Genomic DNA, 19,241 nt, shown 5'->3' on the forward strand with positions numbered 1-19,241 from the left:
GAGACCCACACACTCTCTCCCTCCATCCCTCACACACACTGTCTCCCTCTCTCATAAACACACACTGCTCTCTCTCCCATAAACACATACACACACTGCTCCCAACTTTAAAAACGTTAGTCACCAAGCATAATTTAAGGGGCACCAGAAAGAGATTTTTTTATATACTGAACAAAAATACAAATGCCACATGTAAAGTGTTGATCCCATGTTTCATGAGCTGAAATAAGATTTCTGTGCATATGAGATATTTTATTTCTCTCCAATATGTTTACATCCCTGTTAGTGAGCATTTCTCCTTAGCCAAGATAATCCATCCACCTGACAGGTGTGGCATAACAAGAAGCTGATTAAACAGCATGATCATTACACAGATGCAACTTGTGCTGGGGACAATAAACGGTCACTCCACCCAGCACAGCCAGAAGAGGACTGGCCACCCCTCATAGCCTGGTTCCTCTCTAGGTTTCTTCCTAGGTTCTGGCCTTTCTAGGGAGTTTTTCCTAGCCACCGTGCTTCTACACCTGCATTGCTTGCTCTTTGGGGTTTTAGGCTGGGTTTCTGTACAGCATTTTGAGATATCAGCTAATGTAAGAAGGGCTTTATAAATCAACTTGATTTGAATTTGAGTCACTCTGTGCAGTTTGTCACACAACACAGTGCCACAGATGTCTTAAGTTGAGGGAGTGTGGCATTGGCATGCTGACTGCAGGATTGTCCTCCAGAGCTGTTGCCAGAGAATTGAATGAATTTCTCTACCAATGTCGTTTTAGAGAATTTGGCAGTACATCCAACCGGCCTCACAACCGCAGACCACGTGTAACCATGCTAGCCCAGGACCTCCACATCATGCTTCTTCATCTGCAGGATCGTCTGAGACCAGCCACCCGGACAGCTGATGAAACTGAGGAGTATTTTGGTCTATAATAAAGCCCTTTTGTGGGGAAAATTGGCTGGGCATTGCTCCCCAGTGGGTGGGACAGTCTCCCAAGTGGATGGGCCTATGCCCTCCAATGGCTGCGTCCCTGCCCAGGCATTTGAAATCTATAGATTGAGGCCAAATGAATTTATTTAAAATTGACTGATTTCCTTACATGAACTGTAAAATAGTTTTAATTGTTGCGTTTATATTTTTGTTCAGTATAGTTTAGTCTTACATTAGGCCTATATAAATCCTACCTTTTGAGGCACATCATTTTGCTAGACCTACTGTCAAGTTACAAGATTGTTAGCTAGGTAACATGACTGAACAACGTTTTTTTTCTTATCAAACCAATAATTAGCGAACCTGGATTCAAACAAGTTGGTTTGTTAAATTATTTGAAAAAATTTGCTAGACAAGCTGTTTTCTTTGCTGTAATGCTGCAATCATGTCTTTAGCGAAGCTGCTTTTCCTCTCTGGCACTTAAGAGGCTGCATGACAGCGAACTTGCAAAGCCTACTCAGATTGGCCTGTGGTCTTGGTTATTCCAGGGATGAATTTTTTTTATATTCTTAATCCCATTCCTTTACTAGATTTGTGTTATATGTTGTGTAATTGTCAGATACTACTTGTTACATATTACTGCACTGTCGGAGCTAGAAGCACAAGTATTTCGCTACACCCACAATAACATCTGTTAAACACATGTATGTGACCAATACAGTTTGACAATGTATTCATTTTTCTCGCTCTGCTTCAATGTATAACATTTAACAACTGAAGACCTCTCAGGGTCTGCATCCCCGCTTGCCATCACAGCTAAATTATATTTTAAAAACTGATGAAATAGATGTGCAGGAAGAGCGGAAGGAGAAAAGAAGGTGAGTAAGGGCTGATAGGGGATGTGGCTGGCGGATTACAGCTGCCACACGTGATATGCGCATGAAAGTGAAGTGGACTTTATTGGACTGGCACATACAAGACTAGATCCTGTTGCTTACATTAAACTGTATTTATAAACAAAACGGACTTTATAACAGGCGCCAGTGGGTTCTTTAGATCGGTGGGGGCGAAATATGTGGTAGTACTGGTATTTTTTAAATGTTGGTATCATGACGTTTTGGTAGTGTGATATTACCGCGGTGCCGGTATACCGTGCAACACTAGGACATAGACCCCTTTCCAGTACACAACACACTGACGTCACCCACAGATGTGCGCCACTCTTGGCTGCGCTCATTCAACATAGACTATATTAAATTTTTTATTACTTCTAAACAAAATAACCTTTACAATGCTTGAACAGTCGCTAAGATTATATTTGGTTGTGATCTTTGCAAAATAACTATTTTGGATGCAGCAGTTGTTCGCTAGAATGCTAACGCTCATTGCCAAAGAGCCATTTTACTGGTTGAAGTGTTTTTAAAAAAGTATAATGCAGTTGATTTGCGATGATGACACACATATTATATAAAGCGGGACATTCACACGAGCCTTAAAATCCAATTATAATCCAAAAGTAGTGTGAAATGCTACTCATAAGCAACATGTAAATAGAGGCTTTTTTCGCTGGCATTCTAGAATAACTCCCGTGTTCTGCCACCAACTAGCGCGCATGGCCCTCGTGCGGAAATGTGTCCATTGTTGAGACCTATCCAATACTTTCAGATCTGTTCGGGGAAAATGGACAACGGCATAGGAATTTGTTTGCAACCTTGCAATGTTTCTTATCGCCACTATGTGCCCATGTTACCTTGACACAAAATGGCTACCTCCGTGAGGCTCCTCATATCTTCTTCATGCGCTTCCTGGGCCTCTGGTTGAAAACAGGTGACGTGCCCATGAGTGAGTCGGGAGAGTGCGAGGCGTAGCTGCCGTCCGACGCCGCCCCTCCGGGCGAGGGCGCCATGCCATCTGCCTCGCTCATGGTGGACATGGGCCCTCCCTCCTCAAACACATCACCTCCCAGTACCCCGTGGCCTGACACCTGGCCCTCCTCGCTGTCCTGGGGCTCCATCTTCACCTGCGACAGGTGCCACAAGGGGGAGCTGATGGCAACTCCGCCGCCTGTCAGGGACACAATGGCCAAGATGAAGGACAGAACTCGGTTACAAATATTGTATATGAAATAGTTATTTGTAATCAAATCTATCTCATGAAAACAATGCTATGTTATACAGTTAATCCTATCATTGCCTCTTGGTCCCTGAGGGTATCATACCAGTGTTTGTCCGACTTAAGTAAAGTACCTATATCATGTAGGCCTAAATGAAGCATATATCTATGTCAAATGCTAAATGACACTTTTATACGATCAGTGTTATGATATCATGCGAGCCAATGTTAGAATCAGTACAATACTTTTAGGGTATTTTTTAACACAACCAAGTATGTCCTTACCATATGTATTTGGGCAGTGAAGCTAACATGTTCACTTGAGCTCTAAAGAGCATTTAGAATTTCAGATCAAATGATCACTGTGGCACGATAGTACAGAATGTCACCTCTTATCTGACCTGGGGAAAACTGGATTTCATCCACACACACACACACACATATTTATTCACATTTATAATAAAGCATTGCATGCATTACATCGCATTTGCGTAGTGGCATGAAGCAGTAAATTAGAGGCACTTACAGAAGTTGCCCACATGGAAAAATGTTTTTGGTAACCTAGGGTCCGGTACAATTGTTGACTTTTATAAATACAATTCTACGTCATTTTACATGACTGGAGACTTTGGCAGAATCTTTTTTTTAATGCGTACAAATAATCAAAATGACAGGCTACTTTGACACTGAGAATCTGAGATCAACAAAGCTGAACTTGTCTTGAATCAATGGCCCGAGGCGTATGGAGACATATTGTCGGCTACAATATCAGGAGGAAATTATCATCCTAAAAATGCTTTCCAGTTTCACTAACTCACACAATGATGTTCAGCTCATTCACTGGTGATGGCCTATGCAATCGTGCCAAAAGTCTTTCTCTCGTTTTACTTTAAAAAACATATTTGGAAGTTGATCAAATATTTTGGTAGCCTACAGCAGACAGATTAGTCTTCTCTTTTCAGCAGGAAACATTTGCTTTCCAACCTGTGTTTTCCCTCAATTGTATTTGAAATATTGCAAAAGGCCTGTTTTAACTGCATGCTGTTTGTTCACTGACAGATTTGCCATGTGTTCCCGACTGTAGGCTATGCCTTGTTATTGGGCTACATCCACAGCTTGGAGAATTAACGAAGAGGCAACTCGAATGAACTTTGATCTCTTATTAAAAAAAAATTATATTGCAAAAAGTGATTTATTTTTCATGCCACGACAGGTACCGGATCCAGCCAAATAGGTTCCGTATTGAAACAGTCCAAAACAGAGATGTTCCAGATCCTGTTCGGGCAGGATCTGGCTCAAATGAATCACTATACATATGTTTACATTTGGACATAACAGCACTTTATGGATCTAGTCCCCCCCATTTGAAGAAATCATAACTATTTGGACAAATTCACTTGTATTAAAATAGTCTAAAGGTTTTTGTTCCCATATTGCTTGCACCCAATGACTACATCAAGCTTGCGTCTCTAAAAACGTGTTGGGTGCATATGCAGTTAGTTTTGGATAAGTTACAGAGGTTACACAACATAAACTCTCACCATTACCAATAACAGGGAAGGTTACCATTTTTGTATCATCTTTGTACCTCTAACTTTATCACTCGTCATTATTCACGATTCATTCATGATTTGTCATCATCGCGGTAGCATCCAAATGAATGTAAGAATGTTCAGACAGACAGTTCAGTCAGTGCGTGCAAGGGATGAGACCAAATACTACACTTTAAACGACATTATGTTAATCATTTGATCTCAATTCCAAAATGCTAGAGTACAGAGCCAAAATAAAAAATGTAATTTCACTGTCCAAATACATATGGTGAGGACTGCACATAGTATTAGTATTACGGGGGGTATATACGGTACCTGAGGTGTGTGGTGAGTGTTCCCCCTCCAGGCCCCCAGCCAGCCTCTCGTTTGGGGCCCCCAGAACCCCCATGGGGAGGGCCTGATCCCCAGAGGCCTGGTCCGCCTCTGGCTCCTCGCTGATGGGGAAGGCAATGTCATTCATTGGTTCCTCTTTGATCCGCGGGGGCTTGGAGTCCTCCAGGGCCTTCTCAGGGTTCACCAGCCGCTCATACTCCTCCGACAGCTCCTTGCTGACCTGGGAACAGCCCCAGGGGATAGATAGAGGGTTAACAGTGAGCTCCTTGCAGGGCCCTACACTGACAAAGTATGCTTGTTTTTATAATAAATTACTAATGGTTCATGAATATAACGTTTTTGGGAGTGTTCCATGCTCAATCAAGCACAATGTACCCTCAAATATTTCAATTACTTAGGTGAGACAAATGTTCATCTGCCCTTTTAAGGGCCGGAGGTTACAGTGGTAACAGGACACTGTCTGTCCGACCATCTTTTCGCAAGCAGTTGAGCAAGCTCAAACTGACATTGAAAAACGACCTAGCGTGTGAACAGAATAATGTAAATAGCCAAGAAACACGAGGACATCATCACACTTTAGTAGACGTTCGGGTAAATTGGACTTCTATGCCTGTGCGCTTCTAAAAGTGACTCTTTCAGCACTCAGAGTGCGCACAGCCCCCCCCCCAGGCACTATTGCTGCGCGAGGTGGGATAGCTATATGGGATCCGTAGTTCTTTGTGTGATTAGCTACCCGCTATAAAACAGCTTGCAAGTGCTCATAGTTGACTTTTTTCTGTTCTCACATATACATTTTGGGCGCAAATGCGAGTAAAATGGTTGCACTGTGGAGCCTGGTATTGCTGACTTTGAACAGAACGAAAGGATCGTTTTAACAGCGGAGTGGTAAATAGCTCTTGGCTGACCTAGGGAACGGCACAGGGGATAGAGAGTTAACAGTGGGATAATCTAACCTACACAGGACTAGAAGGTCAAATAATCTCAACAGGGTGCAGGTGCCTGGTCTCACCTAGCCATGTCAATATCAGGGTCATGTTCAGGAGGGAGTAATACTATCGGAGTCTGTTGTACACAATGGATGTCTATATGATCCTTTCACAACGTTGTGTCCTACTAAACACAACACACTTTTCTCCCCCAGCCACCACATCACAAACAAAGTCCATCCCAAAACAACACCAGCAATTCCTCACCTGGAGCATGTGGCTGTGGTAGTCCTTGATGCGCACCTGCCAGAAGCGCTGCAGGGCCAGCACGCTGCCGATGCCCACCTCGTGGAACACCTGCTCGACCACGTCCGGGAAGGGCGTGGCGCCCAGGTGGGCCTCGCGGTCCGCGGCCGTGCGCAGCAGTCGGCTGAGGCGCAGGTAGTGCTCGTGGGCCAGGTCAGTCAGGGTCTCCAGCACGCTCTCCTGGGCCGACTCGAAGCCGGCGTGGGCCAGGACTGTGGCCACTGACTGGTACAGGAGCTGTCGGCACGAGGGCCAGCTCAGCTCCGTGACAGGCTCACCTTTTCCCCTGTATGGGGAGAGGGGAGGAAGAGGGGGTGAGAGACATAGGGGGATAGAGGTGAAGATTGAAGGAGGGATAAGACAGAACTAGCTCACAGGAGAAAACTTGGAACTTAACTGATAATTCCTTGCCTCATTGTTGCCAGAGCACTGTTCACCACATTCTTCCACAAAAAAATACGATCATAATCCATTTTGCTTATCTTCATTTGCTTATTGTGACTTGAATGCAAAGTTCAATTAATAAACATAGATCACAATACAAAGTGACACTGTGAATGCCACTGCAACAAGTCAAGACACAGCCATTACTCTCTTACATGTAAAAGTCACTCTCAGGGTCGCTGTGGCAGAGCTGGAAGGGCTGCCAGGGTGCCTTGCTGTCCAGGGGCAGCAGGTCATCGGGGGCGGCCGGCGGTGTGGGTGGCCGTGGGGGCAGAGCCTCCCCTTCCTCCAGCCTGCTACTTCCTCCAGCACCACCGCCCTCCGAGGGGACCAGACCTTTCCCCTGGGCTGCAGCCAGGAGGCTGCGGAGGCGTCGGGTGTGCTGGCATAGCTGCACTGTGTGGATGGTGAGACTGCAGGGCTCAGAGGGAATGTCCAGCATGGTGGTGGGCCGGGGCCGCTGGGCCGAGGGCTGGTGCAGAGGGGGGTCCTGCATCTCCACCGAGCGGAACTCGCGCTGGAGCAGGTCGAAGGAGCTGCGGCTCGGTGGGGCGCCTGCCGGCCCGGGGATCTCGCCCCAGTAACGCATCATCGTTCCCTAGTGAGCTGCTTCAGGCTCTCGTGTGATGAGGTTTCTGGTATGTGACAAAGCAGGGGAGATGGCAATCAGCACACACTAAAAGGAACAAGGACCTAATTTATCTATTTCTCTTATCTAGCCCTGTGTTTCTGCCTACTGTTCTGGAGTGTGAATTGATTACACTTAGTAACACAAAAAGGGAAGGACGGTGATAAGGGAACAAAAATGGCCCTACCAACTAACCCTACACCCATTAAAACCACTATTCCACTACTTGGCCATATCTGATCCTGCACCAGGCCAGCAGCCTGGGATGACGGACACTATTGTTCAACACACCTTGAAACTCTTCTGCAGTAAAATCTCGTACACCCACGTACTTCTCTGCAGCTGCTACCACAAAATGTTTTTTTCCTGTGATTTAAATTCCAGTTCTGCAGTACAGTTGCTAACAATGGGTATGAACACTAAGAAACCAACCGTACTGAAGCACGTTATTCCCATCACTCTCTATTGACCTCTGCCTACTCACAGCAAGCCTCTTAGGATCACTCCTCCTGGACCCATCTTCCTCCACTACTCTCTTCACTGTCTAAGCATACGACAACTTCTGTGCTACTCCGATCCTGGCAACCTCAACCTGCCTTTATCTCACCGGACACTTCTAAGCTCCAGCACCATCAGTACCCAATTCCTTTGCATCATGCCCCTCCTTGCACACTTCTCACACCTAGGAATCTCCTAGCCCTTCATCAGGACTCTCAGTTTCATTACATTACAGATAAGAGTCATTGGACGAAGGCGTCTTCTGTACAGGGGAGTTTTTCTAAGAACATTAACACGTATCGCTTGTGGTACAGTTTTGGAAGCATAAGGACCTTATCTCAAAAAAAAAATAAAAAACACGTGTTCCCACACGGCCATATCTCCACGTTACAGCGCGCGTTTACAGAAGACAGAGGGACCCCCTGTGCTAATTAGCCATCTAAGCATGTTTACGAACACCTGTGTGTAACGGAAGAAGGCTGCAACTGTCGGCTGCAATTGTGATGAAGCCGGTTAAAACACAGTACATACATTAAGTGTATATTCGCATTTGGGAAGTTATTTTTGATGTGATATGAAAGTAAAGGGCTTTATGTTTCTAGAGCCGTATTGCAATTGAGAATCGATTCAACAGGTGTAGACCTTACTGTGAAATGCTTACTTACAAGCCCTTAACCAACAATGCAGTTCAAGAAATAGAGTTAAGAAAATATTTAGCAAATAAAATAAAAAGGAACACAATAAAATTACAATAACAAGGCTATATACAGGGGGTACCAGTACCGAGTCAATGTGTGGGGGTACAGGTTAGTCGAGCTAATTTGTACATGTAGGTATGGATATAGTGACTTTACATAGATAATAAACAGCGAGTAGCAGCGGTGTAAAAAAGGGGGAGGTGGGGGTTCCTTGTAAATAGTCTGGGTGGCCATTTGATTAATTGTTCAGCAGTCTTATGCTTGGGGGTAGAAGCCGTTAAGGAGCCTTTTGGACCTAGACTTGGCGCTCCAGTACCGCTTGCCGTGCGGTAGCAGAGAGAAGAGTCTATGACTTGGGTGACTGGAGTCCTTGACAATTTTTGGGGCTTTCCTCTGAGACCAACTAGTATATACAGTTGCAAGAAAAAGTATGTGAACCCTTTGGAATTACCTGGATTTCTGCATAAATTGGTCATCAAATTTGATCTGATCTTCATCTAAGTCACAACAGACAAACACAGTTTGCTTCAACTAATAACACACAAATTATTGTATTTTTCAAAATATTCTGTGGACAGATGAAACTACAGTTAAGTTGTTTGGAAGGAACACACAACACTATATGTGGAGGAAAAAAGGCACAGCACACCAACATCAAAATCTCATCCCAACTAAAGTATGGTGAAGGGAGCATCATGCTTTGGAGCTGCTTTGCTGCCTCAGGGCCTTGACAGCTTGCTATCATCGACGTTAAAATGTATTCAAGTTTATCATATTTTGCAGGAGAACGTAAGGCTCTCTGTCTGCCAATTGAAGCTCAACCAAAGTTGGGTGACGGAACAGGACAATGTCCCAAAACACAGAAGTAAATCAACAACAGAATGGCTTCAACAGAAGAAAATACACCTTCTGCAGAGGCCCAGTCAGAGTCCTGACCGAAACCCGATTTGAGATGCTGTGGTATGACCTTGAGAGCGGTTCACACCAGACATAAAGAATATTGCTGAACTGAAACAGTTTTGTAAAGAGGAATTGTACAAAATTCCTCCTGACCATTGTGCAGCTCTGATCCGCAACTACAGAAAACGTTTGGTTGAGGTTATTGCTGCCCAAGTAGAGTCAACCAGTTATAAATCCAAGGGTTCACATACTTTTCCCACCCTGCACTGTGAATGTTTACACGGTGTGTTCAATAAAGACGTGAAAACATCTAATTGATTGTGTGTTATTAGTTTAAGCAGACTGTTTGTCTATTGTTGTGAAATCCAGGTAATTCCAAAGGGTTCACATACTTTTTCTTGCCACTGTAGGTCCTGAGTGGCAGGAAGCTTAGCCCCAGTAATGTACTGATCTGTACGCACTACCCTCTGTAGCGCTTTACGGTCGGATGCCGAGCAGTTGCCATTCCAGGCGGTGATGCAACCGGTCAGGATGCTCTCAATGGTGCAGTTGTAGAACTTTTTGAGGATCTGGGAACCCAGGCCAAATCTTTCCAGTCTCCTGAGGGGGGAAAGGCGTTGTCGTGTCCTCTTCATTACTTTCTTGGTATGCTTGGACCATGATAGTTTGTTGGTCATGTGGACACCAAGGATCTTGAAACTCTCTCGACCCGCTCCACTACAGACCCGTCGATGTGAATGGGGGCGTGTTCGGCCCTCCTTTTCCTGTAGTCCACAATCATTTCCTTTGTCTTGCTCACGCTGAGGGAGGGGTTGTTGTCCTGGCACCACACTGCCAGGTCTCTGACCTCCTCTCTATAGGCTCTCTTGTTGGTGATCAGGCCTACCACCGTTGTGTTGTCACCAAACCTAATGATGGTGTTGGAATCGTGCTTTGCCACGCAGTCGTGGGTGAACAGGGAGTACAGGGGGGGACTAAGCACACACCCCTGAGGGGTTCCCATGTTGAGGATCAGCGTGGCAAATGGGTTGTTGCCTACCCTTACCACCAGAGGGCGACCCGTCAGGGAGTTCAGGATCCAGTTGCAGAGGGAGGTGTTTAGTCCCACAGTCCTTAGCTTAGTGATGAGCTTCGAGGGCACTATGGTGTTGAGCTCTGAGCTGTCATACCGACCTTGTGCCATACTGGGATATTCGGTAATACCCCACTCATACTCTTTAATCCAAATGTTAGCAATGCTAACAAGTACATGTAAAATTCCATTGAGAAGCCTAACTAAATGCTAACGAGTGCATTGTGAACATTTTGTACACTTTCGGACCTAAAACTACACAAATAATTAAAAAGTGCTACTCAGTTTGCTGCACGCACAAAACAAATATTAGACAGCAAGGCTCTTGATCCATTAGGGGTTCTTAAGAGGGGATTCTCTGCTTTTAACAAGCGAATGCTTGCTTTTGGAAGAAGCTAACTAGCTACTAAATTAGCAAACCATATGCACAACTGCAGAGCATTTAGCACATTTTAGACAGTTAACTTTATAGTTGTAAGCCATCTAGCTGGCAAACATTTAGTTGTGAATTCCCTACTGTAATTAGATCACCTGGCGCATGCTGCACAACATTGAGTGACTCACAAGGCTCTGGTCTCTTGTAGTTGTGTGCTTGTAAACAGACTACAGACTAAGCTTCATAATAATTTGACAGGTGAAATGAAGAGCGCAATGTTCTTTATCTCCTAACATATTGCACAAGTTGACTGCATGTATTTTCTTACAAAGTAGCTACAAATATTCAAATTCATAAGATTATTTTTTTATTTTTTTAATAGTTCCAATGGTATTGATGGTATTGAAAAACCATCCTGTGGCTTTTTCCAAATAACCCGGTATACGGTATACCGCCCAAGTCTAGCATCCACTACTCCAGGGTTTTTTCAAAATGCATACTACCATGCTCCAAGCATGCAAATTGGAGCACGGGACGGTCGGAGTATGATCCAAATTAAAGTATGCCAACCGGAGCATGGACGTCACTTCTCGAATGTGTACTCCGTTTGTATACTGAACAAAAATATAAACACAACATGCAACAATTTCACTGAGTTACAGTTCATATAATTGAATGCCACACCTTTGTGCACAGAATTTGAGAGAAATAAGCTTTTCTGTGCGTATGGAACATTTCTGGGATCTTTTATTTCAGCTCATGAAACATGGGACCAACACTTTAGATGTTGCGTTTATATTTTTGTTCAATTTGACGCAACCACGTAAAAAATGTGGCACAATTTCTTGAAATCAATGGCGGACATTTATTTGAGCTGAAGCGATAGAAAATACATTCCAACTTAGGAATGAAATGTTGCCTATTCACATCTCATATGTTGCCTGACTAAAATATTTTATCTTGACATGTTAATAAATACATGCTGCGTTAATTTTGGCATATTTACCTGCCTACCAACCGTAGATCGCAATCCCATAATAAGTCAATAGGGCTAACTGGCTAGCTACTGATGTTAGCTAGCCAGATAGCCACGAAGAATTGTTAGCTAGCTACCCACGAACAATTGACATCTAACTTGCATCACTGTCTGTAATTTGTCTCAATAGACGTCATGATGTGTAGCCTAACATGTGCACAATGATGTACCAAATCTGTGATTTAGTGCATTTTTATTGAGTAAGCATTAGAATAAGGCGACTTAACATTTGCAGGCGTAGGTGGTAATATTTCTCTAGGAAGAAATAATTCTAATGTTAAGGTAAGATTTGAATGGAGAACGCTGATCATAGAGCAGTGCTCCCTTTCTTTTGATCCTATCAGTATCGACACATGCTCCAACGACGCACTTAGCACAGTTCTCTCTGTGTGGTGTTTTGGGAAACGCATGTTACATCTTTGGCCGTTGTAGGAAAGATACATAATTAAAAACACTAGTAAGCCTAAGTTCCATCGCTATCGGAAAACCGGACCCCGGGGCCTCATTTATAAACGGTGTGTACATTTTACACTAAATATCTGCACCAAAATATTTATAAACTTGGCTCAAGCCATACATACACCAGTGGCGGCTCCTCAGAGGAGGAAAGGGAGGACCATCATCCTCAGTGAATTTCATTAAAATAAACAATTTAAAAAATGTTATCCTTTTCGAAAAAACTATAATTAATATAATCACATCACCAAATAACTGATTAAAACACACTATTTTGCAATGATGGTCTACAGTAGCCTCAACAGCACTCTGTAGTGTCGCACCATGGTGTAGCCAGAGGACAGCTAGTTTCCGTCCTCCTCTGGGTACATTGATTTCAATACAAAACCCAGGAGTCTCATGCTTCTCACCCCCTTCCATAGACTTACACAGTAATCATGACAATTTCCAGAGGACGTGCTCCAACCTATCAGAGCTATTGCAGCATGAACTGACATGTTGTCCAGAGAATTAATCTAGTACTGAAAACATAAGCTACAGCTAGCTAGCAATACACTCAGGGTCCGGAATTAACACGCGCCAAGTGCCAAATGCGGGTAGATTTTCTGTTTGGTGAGTAAATCTCAGAAGGCTATCCGCAACACTGGCGGGTAAATGTTTGAACCAAAAGAGTAATGTAATAAAATATCTGGCATGATGGTTCGGAGGAAATGACTCATGTTTGCCAGCCACAGACCGTCTTTAGTGCTCCTAGTTTCGCGGCACTGTTTATACCATACGGGACATCAGCTACTCGACATTGCTCACTTGCCACGGGTCTGCTGCTAGCTACCGTTCATTAAATAGCTGTTATGTGCCGACATTTACCTGGGGTAAGCCAACCTTTGAAACAAAAACCCACCGAAGAAAAGGAGGACGAATCACTTTTTTTTTTTTTATTAAGTTTTGTGAGAAATGGAGGTTTGGAGATAAAGGAGTTTCAAGAGGCTGGCTACAGTATGATGCTGAGGCTGTGGTGATGAGTTGTTCTGTGTGTCGCCAGTATGCTAAAGATAAAAGCAGAAACAACTCATTTGTCATCGGAAAAAGAAAACGATGAAGCTGGCGAACATTCGTGACCATGAACACAACAAGTGTCACATTGCCTGCGTGCCTGTGTCCCGGGCTCAATCGGAGCCTCTCCTCTTGACACCCTCTGTGACAGCACCAATGGCACTGTCAGAGCAGACCAGTACGAAGATGAAGATACTGTTAGGACTGTACATAACATTGGCAAGGCGAGACCACTTTCTGACTTTGAATGGATGTCCAATATTGTAGGTTATTTCTCAGCTCTTGATAAGCTTTGGTTCACCTCAAAATAGTGTATAAATACCATAAAATTATAGGCCTACTGATGCTGACATGGATCTCCAAGCTTTCCTATGGCTCTGTAACATTCTATTTTAATGTTAAACAGATGACCAACCATTTCGAATCCCACCGTACCTTCTCCGCTATGCAATCTGGTTTCAGAGCTGGTCATGGGTGCACCTCAGCCACGCTCAAGGTCCTAAACGATATCATAACCGCCATCGATAAGAGACATTACTGTATACATTACGTATTCATCGACCTGGCCAAGGCTTTCGACTCTGTCAATCACCACATTCTTATCGGCAGACTAAACAGCCTTGGTTTCTCAAATGACTGCCTCGCCTGGTTCACCAACTACTTCTCTGATAGAGTTCAGTGTGTCAAATCGGAGGGCCTGTTGTCCGGTCCTCTGGCAGTCTCTATGGGGGTGCCACAGGGTTCAATTCTCAGGCCGACTCTCTTCTCTGTATACATCAATGACGTCACTCTTGCTGCTGGTGATTCTCTGATCCACTTCTACGCAGACAACACCATTCTGTATACTTCTGGCCCTTCTATGGACACTGTGTTAACTAACCTCCAGACGAGCTTCAATGCCATACATCTCTCCTTCCGTTGCCTCCAACTGCTCTTAAATGCAAGTAAAACTAAATGCATGCTCTTCAACCGATCGCTGCCCGCACCTGCCTGCCCGTCCAGCATCACTACTCTGGACGGTTTTGACTTAGAATATGTGGACAACAACAAATACCGAGGTGTCTGGTTAGACTGTAAACTCTCCTTCCAGACTCACATTAAGCATCTTCAGTCCAAAATTAAATCGGCTTCCTATTTCGCAACAAAGCATCCTTCACTCATGCTGCCAAACAAACTCTTGTAAAACTGACCTTCCTACCAATCCTTGACTTCGGCGATGTCATTTACAAAATAGCCTCCAACACTCTACTCAACAAATTGGATGCAGTCTATCACAGTGCCATCCGTTTAGTCACCAAAGCCCCATATACTACTCACCATTGCGACCTGTACGCTCTCGTTGGCTGGCCCTTGCTTCATACTCGTCACCAAACCCACTGGTTCCAGGTCATCTACAAGTCTCTGCTAGGTAAAGCCCCGCCTTATCTCAGCTCACTGGTCACCATAGCAGCACCCACCCGTAGCACGCGCTCCAGCAGGTATATCTCACTAGTCACCCTCAAAACCAATTCCACAATTGGCCGCCTTTCCTTCCAGTTCTCTGCTGCCAATGACTGGAAAGATCTCCCTCACTAGCTTAAGCACCAGCTGTCAGAGCAGCTCACAGATCACTGCACCTGTACATAGCCCATCTGTAAATAGCCCATCCAACTACCTCATCCCCATACTGTATTTCTTTAATTATCTTGCTCCCTTGCACCCCAGTATCTCTACTTGCACATTCATCTTCTGCATGTCAATCACTCCAGTGTTTAATTGGTATATTGTAATTACATTTACATTTACATTTAAGTCATTTAGCAGACGCTCTTATCCAGAGCGACTTACAAATTGGATTACTTCGCCACCATGGCCTATTTATTGCCTTACATCCCTTATCTTACCTCATTTGCACACACTGTATATAGACTTTTCTATTGTATTATTGACTGTACGTTTGTTTATCCCATGTGTAACTCTGTGTTGTTTGTGTCGAACTGCTTTGCTTTACTCTTGGCCAGGTCGCAGTTGTAAATGAGAACTTGTAAAATGTTTGTCTCCAGATGCTGTTCACATTTTAAAGCATTGTGACACAATCGACTTTACCAGCCTTATAGTGTTGATCCTTAAGTAAACAAAGGGTAGAAGGCTAATTTAGCACAATCAACTGCCAGCTAAATTGGATAACATGATTGTATATTTAATTATTATTGAATTCATTTGATGTTTGATTTTTGCAGTTTGAAAGACAAAAAGGAATTGCTGTGGGCTCAGCATATAGAAAGGAGAAGCAGGCCAAATAGTTTTTGCACCATATTGCAGAGGTGGAGAGAAACGGCATCAGAGAGAATCTGAAAAACACCACATTTCTCTCCATCGTGTCAGATGGCTCCACAGACAGTTCTGTGAAAGAGGAGGAGTTAGTTTGTCAGATTCTGTCACAAGAGCAAGATCGAGTCGAAGTTTGTTGGAATCAAGTCAGTGGAGAACGCAGACGCGGCACACATAAGCAACACCATCAGTGCCATCATGGAGGGAGCGTGTGATGAGTGGGGGAGCAAGTTGGTCGCTCTGGGAACAGATGGAGCTGCTGTGATGACCGGAGCCAAGAATGGTGTGGTCAGCCGGCTGAAGGGTACCAGGGCCTACATCATCGGCATCCACTGTATGGCACACCGCCTTGAACTGACCATTTCTGATGCCATCCGGTCCAACGTGATGTTTCAGAAAGTAGAAGACCTCCTCAGTGGGCTCTACACCTTCTACCACACCAGTTCACTGAACAGGGCAAACCTGGTAAACAGCTTCCAGGTTATTGGGCACACACCACTGGTGCCCACCAGAATTGGCGGGACCCAATGGGTTGGACACCTATTGCGTGCACTGGACCACTTCCTGCGAGGTTACCAGGGGCTTGTCCAGCACCTGGAATAGGTAGTGGCTCTAGATTGCTATGCTAAGTACTCCAAAAGTCATCATCAATATGTAATGTCCAGTAAACAACAAACACGGTTACAATTGGTAACATCATGTTTCAATGATTTATGCACTGATAAATGTGTCACATCTAATATAGTTTTTTTTGGACAGTAATTAATTGTCTATTTGTATGTCTTTGTTCTTTATGTATTTCAGATTCAAATCTGCTGATGCCCAAAATGTCCAGACTTCATGGAGCGTGTGAGGAGTCTGATGAAGAGGTTTAAGTTGATTAAAATGATTAAGCATTTGATAGGTTTACAAAACCTTCAAATGTACTTTGATGTTTGATCCTTAAGTACATTTAGTAGCAAATCATTTTGAGTTCAAGACTACTTCAGTTGGATTCAGTCTGGGAAATTAAATCTAAACCTATGGCTGTTACATTGAACTGAGTGAATGGAATATGAATGTCAGTCATCCAATATGCTGTATTAGAAATAAGGCCATGCTCATGGAGAAAAAAATAATCATCCTCTCTCATCTTAAACGGCACTGACATACACGTTTCCCGTTATAAATCAGACCAGTCATAAAACTGTGCATGTGACAACGAGCATTATAGCTCTGCCTGAAAAACGCCCATTATTCACCTTACATTGTGACAATAATGCCCTTATTTGTTGTGTACCTTGAAAGTATAGGAATTAGGCAAAGACAGTATCTAAAGGAGTTAGCAATGGTGAACTTGATCAAATGTCTTTGGAGGTGTTGGCGGATAATTTTTTTTTGTAGTGACATTTGTTGTATCTGACCATTTCTGAAAGACAAAAACAATTGCAAATTGTTCTGGAACTGTAAACAGATGGTTGGAATTCGATAGTGTTCTGAATGTACTTTTCCCAAATCTAAATATGGTGCACTGCCCGCAAATTCTAAAATATTGTCTACTCTGAAAAACATACAACTACAGTAGCCTACAAAAGTCAATGCAACAGATCAACTTCATGTTCACCTGTATGTTATAAACAGCTTTTAAACCGCACTCCCTTTCGGATGCATAGAGCAAAAACTTGAAATAATAATAGCCTTTCGAATAGGCCCAATTAAAAGAGAGATGTGCATGGTAATTTGTTTTATGGCTACGTCGTGAATAATAACTCATCATGGCCAGAAAATGTGAGGAATTTATTCTGCAATATTGCCAATTTCTTTGCAATATATTAGGCCTATGTATTGTTTATAAATGAAATATTGTCTACTCGAGAAATGTAACATTACATTATTCAGACATAGCCTACAAAAGGTAAATGGAAAAGGTGAACCGTCTGTTCTACCATTAAACTGCACTACGGATCGGATCGCATAGAGCAAAAATACTTGAAATAGCCCATCTTATTTACTACTGTGAAGTGGGTCCAATTAAATGAGAGATGGGACAAATAGTAGCCTACCCTAACTTGGCCTTTAGGCCATTTCGTGAGTACAAAACCATCAGTCACAAACAGGTGAGGAATTGATTCTGCAATTATCATGCAAATTAAATTAATAATATAAATAGATACCTATTTCTAATTATTTTAGAATGTAAAGATAAAATACAGAAATTTTCACAAGTCACTAACAGCAAATGATTGCATTTTATTATATTTAGGCCTAACTGCAAGTTTTTTTTTGTTACGAATAAGACTGCCAATATATTTTCCCCAAAGTTACTACTAGGCTACTTTTGCTTGGAACTGGCATTTTTGTGCGTTTGTAGCGTTTATAAATGAGGCGCCTGTCCACTTTGACTCTACCTTTCCCAGTGCAGCCCCCATCTCCCTGACCGCAAATGGATCTCCCAAAAACACATACTTTTCCATGAAACGTACTCAAACAAGGAACGAGGCATTATTAGATAGAATACTATCTTTATTAACAACTTTAGTCCGTTTTGCTACATTTTCAACGCTACAATTTTCCATTAACTCTACTCAACGCGCCATCCGAGTCTAACATACTTCCGCCTTTCCCACAGACAAGTCTGAACCAAAGATTTATATAACTAAACCAAGATACACCACATCCTTTCGTTTGCATTGGGAACAAATTAGTCATAGTGGGCAGACCAAACACGAGCTAGCAGGCATCTGCATATTTCCGTTAGGGAAAATCTACTCTTAAGTAGAATCTCAATTCGTCTTTACACTCCTAAACAACGCGATTTTTTACAACTCTGCCAAAAGTTAGTCTACAAAACGCAGTCCACTCTGTTCGTAACATATTTCTAGTTTCGGGAACAGAAAAATGTACTGAGATCAAATGTTTCATCCATGATAAAAGTTATCGGCCAAAATCCATCTCCTTCCACTATCATATTTGGTATTGAGTGGAAACGCCAAGCGGAAGCTTCACATTTATACATCCGGTGAAATATCTGTCTCATTGTTCTGTCTGAACCGTTTCCACTCTCTGTACGCTCGTCAGGTTTAATTTCTTAGCTACCAGAGTACGTATTTTAGTACTTGACGCCAGTCTTCGTCAATACTCAACTCCTCCAAAAAAAATCGACACGCTTCTTTCTGCTACTTCATCCAGTTGTAGAAAACTGTTCAAATTGTTCTTGTATCTTGAATTTGCCGCCATTACCCCAATACCATTTCTGGCCATAGTATAGTGCTAGCTGGTTACTCGATACGATACAAATTGCAATTACACAAAAAAGGTGCATAGGTTGTTCTATGTAGCTTCTTAACTAGCTACGCCCGCTCAATGGATAATCCACGATTGGCGGCGCTTTATAATTTAGCTAGTTAACACAGCGATTTTATAGATTAGTACAAAATATATAGCTAGCTTCTCACCGTATTCGAAGAGATGTAACAAGAGTATAGTTTATGTCCAGAACAAAACAGCTTTCAGACGTTGCTTCTGGTCCGTGTCATTAAAAGGCACCGTGTAAATTATTGGAACGTTTGGAATAGTTCCTCCTTGCTAATAATTTGGCTTCACACAGTAACGTTAATGTATTAAAAAAATATATAT

At 43.1% G+C, this 19,241-nt stretch overlaps 1 protein-coding gene across 1 annotated transcript; it reads right to left on the reverse strand.

Annotated features, from left to right (window-relative positions):
* Positions 1–2,350: 2,350 nt before the first annotated feature.
* supt7l (SPT7 like, STAGA complex subunit gamma) lies at positions 2,351–19,164 on the reverse strand. The gene is made up of 5 exons (XM_024135966.1): positions 19,061–19,164; positions 6,755–7,234; positions 6,117–6,441; positions 4,906–5,143; positions 2,351–2,989 (listed from the first exon to the last, which is right to left on the reverse strand). The coding sequence occupies exons 2-5, from the start codon at positions 7,189–7,191 to the stop codon at positions 2,709–2,711; spliced, it is 1,281 nt and encodes a 426-aa protein (XP_023991734.1). The 5' UTR covers positions 7,192–7,234; positions 19,061–19,164; the 3' UTR covers positions 2,351–2,708.
* Positions 19,165–19,241: the final 77 nt, after the last annotated feature.

The sequence above is a fragment of the Salvelinus sp. IW2-2015 genome, unplaced genomic scaffold (assembly GCF_002910315.2).
Source record: "Salvelinus sp. IW2-2015 unplaced genomic scaffold, ASM291031v2 Un_scaffold702, whole genome shotgun sequence".
In the NCBI taxonomy this organism is placed as follows: Eukaryota; Metazoa; Chordata; class Actinopteri; order Salmoniformes; family Salmonidae; genus Salvelinus; species Salvelinus sp. IW2-2015.

What these genes read in the sequence shown, in the direction of transcription:
- supt7l (XM_024135966.1), bottom strand. Translation starts at nt 7,191, where the DNA reads ATGATGCGTTACTGGGGCGAGATCCCCGGGCCGGCAGGCGCCCCACCG. An exon ending in CCTGAGAGTGACTTTTACAT is followed by an intron (nt 6,442 to 6,754) that starts GTAAGAGAGTAA and finishes CTCCCCATACAG; the next exon opens with GGGAAAAGGTGAGCCTGTCA. An exon ending in ACACTCACCACACACCTCAG is followed by an intron (nt 2,990 to 4,905) that starts GTACCGTATATA and finishes TGTCCCTGACAG; the next exon opens with GCGGCGGAGTTGCCATCAGC.